At 34.6% G+C, this 7,847-nt stretch overlaps 1 protein-coding gene and 1 long non-coding RNA gene across 2 annotated transcripts; one reads left to right on the top strand and one right to left on the bottom strand.

Annotated features, from left to right (window-relative positions):
• The first annotated feature begins 2,623 nt into the window (after positions 1–2,623).
• LOC148206965 (uncharacterized) lies at positions 2,624–3,843 on the top strand. The gene is made up of 2 exons (XR_015783838.1): positions 2,624–2,698; positions 3,116–3,843. It is a non-coding gene; the product is annotated as an uncharacterized LOC148206965 (long non-coding RNA).
• On the bottom strand, positions 3,563–6,317 carry LOC124834059 (Homeodomain-like superfamily protein). Its single transcript, XM_047308656.2, has 4 exons — positions 5,897–6,317; positions 4,954–5,568; positions 4,551–4,627; positions 3,563–4,344 (listed from the first exon to the last, which is right to left on the bottom strand). Exons 1-4 carry the CDS (start codon positions 6,084–6,086, stop codon positions 3,874–3,876), a joined length of 1,353 nt encoding a protein of 450 aa, XP_047164612.1. The 5' UTR covers positions 6,087–6,317; the 3' UTR covers positions 3,563–3,873.
• Between the last annotated feature and the right edge of the window lie 1,530 nt (positions 6,318–7,847).

Here is a 7,847-nt window from a genome sequence, read left to right as displayed (position 1 = left end):
GTTACTTTTTTTTATTAGTTTTTAGTTTAATAATTTATTATATTTTAAATTAATATATAAATATTATTTAATTTTCTTTTAAATTAAGTATATAATTATATATAAAATAATTTTATTTTATTTAATAAAATAATTATTATTAATTTAATTTATATAGTATTATTTAATTAATTATTATAGTATTTTTTATATTATCAATTAAACAAATGTGCGTTAATGGATGTGGTCACAGGTTTTTCTGTTTTCTCTTTATTTTAGTTTATTAATTTATTATATTTTAAATTAATATATAAATATTATTTTATCTTATTTTAAATTTATTACATAATTATATATAAATTATTTTATTTTATTTAATAAAATAATAATAATTAATTTAATTTATATATTATTATTTAATTAATTATTATAATATTTTTGATATTATTAGTTAAACGGATGTGTCATATTTTTTAAGATTTTTATTTATTTATTAATTTATTATATTTTAAATTAATATATAAATATTATTTAATTTTATTTTAAATTTATTACATGATTATATATAAATTAATTTTATTTTATTTAATAGAATAATAATTATTAATTTAATTTATGTTTTATTATTTAATTAATTATTATAATATTTTTATATTATTAGTTAAATAGATGTGTCATAAGTTTTTTATTTATTTATTAATTTATTATATTTTAAATTAATATATAAATATTATTTAATTTTATTTCAAATTTATTACATGATTATACATAAATACTTTTATTTTATTTAATAAAATAATTATTATTAATTTAATTTATATATTATTATTTAATTAATTATTATAATATTTTTCATATTATTTAGTTAAATGGATGTGCCACATCGTTAACGGATGTGGCCACATCCGTTAAGGTTTTTTTCTATTTTTTAGTTTACGGATGTGGTCACATTCGTTGATGGATATCAACATCCGTTGTAGGTGAAACAGATGTTGACATTTATTGAAAGTGAAACGGATATTGACATCCATTTTATTGGAAGGACAAATTAGGTATGGGGTGATGCAGTGAGCATTTGGTAGTGGTAGAGGGAGCAACACTCATAAAGTAGTGCCTTAACTTTTCTCAAGGCTTAACTTTTCTCAAGGCCCGAATGAACACATTTAAGTAAAACTTATTTGGGTGTTGCTCCCTGTACCACCACGAACCTTATCCTGCACCAGCCCATTCCACAATTGTCCTTCAGTAAAAATTGAATTACCATGTTTAAAACATTAAAAAAATAAACGAAAATGGAAGATCCAGCATTCAACGGACATCAGTTAACGGATATCCATGTCCGCTGAAGCCTGAACAGATTTCCACATCCGTTTCGGCCTTACCAGTACACATTTACATATATATATATATATATATATATATATATATATATATATATATATATATATATATATATACACACACACACACACACACACACACATATATACATATACATGGGAAAGCGTGGTAAACGCGTGCAGGACGTTGAGGAAGGGGAGGAGACGGTGCACCGCGAGGTGGAGATAATGTAGCACGTGTTGGGGCACCCTGGGGTTGTAACTCTGAAAGTGGTGTATGAGGATGCGGAGTGTTGGCACCTTGTGATGGAGCTGTGCTCCAGAGGAAGGTTGGTTAATAAGATGAGGGAGGGACCGTGTTAGGAACACATGGCCACAGGGATACTGAAGGAGGTAATGATGGTGGTTAAGTATTGTCATGATTATGTGTTGGGAAACATGGTTGGTGCATTGGAGTAATTTATGGAGCTTTAGTGAAGGTGAAAGACATTTTTCCTCAATATATGATATATGAAAACATTGACCATTCTTTTCAGCATGTGAATGGGTCCCTGTTTTTATCCAACATTATGGATGTGATCCATAGGAATATTAAGCCTGAAAATGTTATGATTACTGGAACTGGAGATGGAAATGGAAAAGAGAAGACGGGGGGAGGGGGGGGGGGGGTAGTGGGTGACGGAGAAGAGAGGGGGGAGGATGGGTATGGGTGATGGAAAGGAAAGACAAGGAAAAGAGGAGGGGAGGGGGGTAGTGTGCACCGGAATGAGGTATTGAATTAGGGTATTTAATTAAAAATATAAAAAGTTAATGGTAAAAGTAAAAAAAATTTAACCTAATAATATTTTGGAAAAAAAATAAATTGGAAAGGTACAGTAAAAAGACTTTGGTGGTGGAGGTAGCAACACCCAACTTATTTACTTGGAAAGGACCCATACAACTCTAGTTTTGGTGGTTGAATGAGGCTGTGATCCTGTCTGTTTCTGTAATACACGGGCCCAAGCACATTCCAAATTTTGGGTGTTGCTCCCTCCACCACCACACCTTTCTTCCTCCACCTCCCCTTTACTATTTTGCCCTTAAATAAAATTTTATTTTTAGGGTTAATTTTTTTAATTTTACCCATTCACAACCTATTCCACTAATAACCTATTTTAGTTCCTCCTACATGAGTAAAATATTTTTCTTTTATTTTAACATTATTTTTCTTCATCTCTTTCTTTTGTCGCGGTGAGATACTACAAGTTGTAAAGGTTGGTGGTAGTGGAAAGAATTATCAAGTAGTCTCCCTCTCGTGGTGCAATGTCGCTCTCGTGATGCAGTGTCGCTCTCGTGGTGCAGTGTGTGGAGTGGTGCAGTGCGTGTGTTGCTTCCTTAAGGTGTGTTTTCGAATAAACCTTCAAATAAAATCCTAAAATAAAAAACGTAACTTTTAAACGGTGACATCCTTCAACGGATGTCAACATCCGTTTAAGGAAAGAACGGATGTCAACATCCGTTTAAGGAAAAAACGGATGTCGACATCCATTTTTTCCTTAAACGGATGTTGACATTCGTTTTTTTCCTTAAACGGATGTTGACATCCGTTCTTTCCTTAAACGGATGTTGACATCCGTTCTTTCCATAAACGGATGTTGACATCAGTTCTTTCCTTAAACGGACTCCGAGTTACGTTTTTAATTTTAGGATTTATTTTATTAGTTTATTCTTTATTTTGGAAATATTTTAATAATTTAATTTAAATGTTTTGATTTATTATTTTTTAATATATTTTTAATGTATTTTAATAATGTAAGGAAAATGAAGAAGAAAGAATCGTATGAGGAGAAGTGAAACGGAGAAGACAAATGGAGTTGTAAAGTAAAACAGAAGACAAATTGTTAAACGAAATTGAGAGATGGAAAGATTGAGTGCAGGGAGTAAAGTAGGAGAACTAGGTTTAGAATAAATTAAAATAATAAAAATAAAAAATTTTAATTTGAGGATATAATTAGAATTAAAAAAAATTGGGGAGGTGGAGGAAGAAAGGTGTGATGGTGGAGGGAGCAACACCCATAGTTTTATATAGATAGTAATAACAAAAGTCAATATTCATTATCATTAAAATAAAGCACTAGCGTTTCTCTTCTTGTTCTTCTTTCTTTTGAAGCAGTTCCTTCTTCTCCAGAACAGTCCAAGTAAGAATGGAAAAATAAAAAATCCTTTTAGTGGTGGACATTGTTATTACATGGGAAACTTAAGGGTAAATTTGTAACCCAGAAAATGCCAATTATAGGAATCCAATTCTTCCCTTGATAGTAGTACACTGATACTGATACATAGCAGCATCGATACTTTGCATCTGGTAAAGCAAAAACAAAACAAATGTCCACTTTTATGCCTCTTTTACCCTCTGCACCGGAGACTACCACAGAAATATATATGCAAAAAGTACAGCTTAGGATATTTTGTTCTACTTACTTTGTTTTTTTCCCATTCTTGTTAACGAATAGTTCAACATGCATGGGTAGGTATGCAACCAAAACCCTAATTCTAAAACCACTTCTCACAAACCCTAGAATTTCAGAGTGATTTCACTCCCATTGCTCTCTTCACCAATCCCTTTCCTCTCCCCTTCGTTCTCCCCACTCTCTCCCTTCCAGCTGCTACTCTCCGACTTCCCGTCCTCAATGCTCTCCGACCTCTCTCCTCCTCCGGGAAGGTCCGACTCCGGTGACCCATGCCCGTGTGCCGCTGCCTTGTACATGTGCAGGTGGTGGAGCGGGTTGTGATGAGGCGGAGGAGGCGGAAGCAGCTGCTGCTGCGGCGCCGCAGTGTAGAACTCTTGCGGCACAGGAGTGGCAGTGCAGTAGTGTGGCGGCGGCGCGTGAGAGGTTGGGTGGGCGCCGTAGAGAGTTGGGGTGCCTGTGTGTGCCGCAGTGGCATATTCCGGTGGGACCCAGATTCCGCCTAGGACCACGAGCTGTGGAGCAGCTGCATTCGCTTGAGGGCTTGGACTGGGTCTTCTTGTGTGAAGCCTATATTTCTGTCAACAGAATAATTACGAAATGTAATTATGAATTTTATATTAATTAATTGATTAAAGAAAAGAACACGGTAACAAAACTACAAAAAGTTCGTTTGGGAATGCAGAATGGTACGTCAGGTTGACAATGACAGTAATAGTACAGCAACAACAAAGGTGCCTGTCTGTCTGAACATACAAGAAGAGTTGAACAGAAAAACATTTACCTGCAAATGGCTTTTAACTTCATCATTGGTCAAACCGTCAACCTTCATCAATTCCCTTATCTGCTTTGGGGTTGCCACTGTAAAACATTCAAAGTCACACATAATTACTCACTGCAAAATTCAAATAACCCATTTTCTTAATTTATATGTTAGTTTCATTTTCAAAGACCATGAAAAAAACATAGAAATCACTTTCTTTATGACAACCTTTAAAGTAATCGATACTATAAAGCTAAAAATCTTGTCATGTATATTAATTTTCATTTAGATATATAACAGCCTAATCAGTTATATTTGTAATACTCTTTCTTGTCGGACACAAAAAAAAAATGAATATTTCTCAAAGTTATACAGTTAACACACAAAGAAACAATTAATTATGTTAAATTGAACTGTTATATACCTTGTGATCCACCGAGCATCTGGAGAGCATTAACAAATCGACGGTGCAAGTCTGGTGACCAGCACCTTCTAGCTTTCCTATGAGTTTGCGAAGTGGTTGTTGTTGTTTGTGCAAGAGATGATGCAACTGGGCTACCACTTTTTCCTTGATCAACCACAGCTCCATCACTGCCAGAATTCTCCTTCTTATTCTGACACGAAAGTCCCTTTTCTGCCTCTGCACGTTTCTTGTCCTCCATTTCTTTCTCCGAAGAGGCAAGGGCAAGTTCAGGTAGAGGCCGCAATGCGGAGCCTTGGCAGGAGTTTCTTTCCTTTGAAAATGGAAGGAAGGCTCCTCCACCGTTCCTCGGCTTGTTGTCCAGAGCCAGCTTGGGGCTGATGCTGAAGCCTATATCAGCTTCTTTGGGTGATGTTAATGTTGGTTGTTGTTTGGCTCCTTCACTCGCTTGGCTCCACAGTTGCGCAGATGTCATCCAATTTGCCTTGTCTGATATGTTTGTTGCCTTCTCTGAGCTTTCTGAGGCCAAGTGCTTCATGGGTATGAATTCTTCCAGAACTGGTTTTGCACCATGGTTTACTTTAAAGGCTTGAAGTTGCTGTCTTGAAGCCTCCATGGCTGTTTCAATGAAAAGAATTGGGTGGGTAATTACTGAATTGTTTGGTGTGCACAGAAGAATATATAAATCATGGTTTCGTGTTATAATATAAGAAGAAGACGATGATAAAGGCTAATCATATATCCAAACTGGACTTTATTATTAGAAAAATCTGAATGATAAGAAAACGGAATACTGAAGGAGTAAATTTGTTAGTGTTGCATCTATTTATCTATGTATCTGTATATTTAAAATAGAATCGGAAGCTTGAATCTTTAAGGTTTACGATTCTGTATGTTGAATTAATTTAATGGTGGTTTTTATGAAAGGATGATTTGAATTGTGTACCGTTGGTGAGAAGCTGCATGCAGAGAGGAAGCTCACGCTTGAAGGCGTCAATCTTGAGACGTTCTTCCTCTAAGCGAGAGAGGAATTCTTCAAGCTTGTAGGTCTGATCAGTTTGATCTCCAAAGGATTTGAGTAGCAAGGAATAGCTTTGGGGCTTGCAATCAAGACTAAGTTCTGATGGTGATGCCATTCCCTAATTTTCACGTATAGTTATAGCAACTGATTTCACAAGCACTCACTGTTTAAAATATGTTCATGCCAAAATAGGAACAGGGTGGTATGTGGGAACAAACAAGAGCAAAAGAGCGTGTTTGGCTTCTTCCTTTGTGATTTTTGGTGGGGGCGAGAGAGAGAGAGAGAGAGAGAGAGAGAGAGAGAGAGAGAAAAGGGAGGTAGTGTTGTTTCTGAACACAAGGAGGATCGAGGGAGGATCGTCTTCTTTTAGAGGTGAGTTCAATGGGAATAAAGCAGGTTCAAGAGAGAGAGAGAGAAAAGAAAAGAAAAAGCATGGGATAAAGCAGAGAGAAGTAACTTCCTACAAAGAACCAATGCAAAAAAAGTGCAAAAAATGAGAGAGGTGAAGGAATCAGAGAGTCTGACATTAGAGGGTCATGTGCTTAGAGCCTGGTTTTAGAACCTCTCAGTGTTCTTTGTACGAATTCAAAATCACTAATACAAAAGATGATTCTTCTTACTGTTACTCCTTTTTTTTCTTTACTCCTTTCTCTCTTTTTATCCCTCGTCTACTCCTTTTATTTTCCCTTTCTTTTCATACCAGCTACACCTGTGCGCAAATAAGACTCAGATTCTCCAACAATTTCAAATCAAAATCTTATTAACGCTCTATTATCTTTGTTCCCTTTCTTTTCTTCCTGTCATACTTTCTTCTTTTCACCACTCATATCTTGATTTACAGGATATATTCATCAATTTTTTCTTCAAAAGTCTTAGGCACAAAGTAAAAGGATAGATATAAATCATTTAATATGTATATGCATGTGCATGCATGGATGTATGTGTATGTAGTAGTATAATAGATTTTGCTTTGTGAAATGAAGATATGGATGCAGATGTTATGGAATTGGTGTTACAGCAGCAATTAATGAATCTGTGATGATTAATTAATGGAAAGAGTTTGAATTGTGGGGGAGCATATACGATGAACATAATTTTTACCAACACAGTGAATAAAGAGAAAGGGAGAAAGAAGGAGAGGGAAAGCACATATTCAAATAGGTGTTTAGTATCAAACTAGCTTGCAACTTTCTCTTTGAGTCGAAAAAGTTGCATAATTGTGATGAATTGGAGTGCATTGAGGGAAGGGGAGGAATATCTAATCTAAAAAACTAGACACTCACTATACAGAATAAAATATTTGGCTCCAAGAAAGGAATATCTTAGTTCCAATTCTGCGACTCTAAATTAAGGGAACACAACCCACTAAGCTTAAAGGGAAGAAAAAAAAAATCATGCTCTAAAAGAGTGATAAAGGAGCCTATCAGACGAGAATCTTCTTCTGCTACCATCTTTAATGAAGTGGGTAAGAAGCTAAGAAGATTCTCTTTTGCATGTTAAACCATTTTTCCTTCATATGGTTCATTCATTGGATCACGTCTCGTTTACTTCATTCTTTCCGGGTTTCACACAAACAATCAAATTAAACTCTACTTTTTCTTAAAATCTTCTCTATCTACTATATCATTTTCTTATCAAACTATATAATACACAAAGAGATATTATTAAATTACAAATATATATATACTAATGTCGCTATTCTCTTATTACTTAAACTTTCATGTGAGTTTGATCTAACGATAAAGTGATCATAAACATATGTATTATTTGCATTTTTGGTTATGATGGTTTTTCTTATATACTATAATTCATCACATTATTCTCTCAACAATTCCTTAAGCATCTACCAAACCTATTCATTTCAAGCCTATATTCT

The sequence above is a fragment of the Vigna umbellata genome, chromosome 1 (assembly GCF_029865625.1).
Source record: "Vigna umbellata cultivar VRB3 chromosome 1, Vumbellata_1.0, whole genome shotgun sequence".
Taxonomy (NCBI): domain Eukaryota; kingdom Viridiplantae; phylum Streptophyta; class Magnoliopsida; order Fabales; family Fabaceae; genus Vigna; species Vigna umbellata.
The sequence above is the reverse complement of the archived record's forward strand: the minus strand, read 5'-3'. Positions and strand labels throughout refer to the sequence as shown.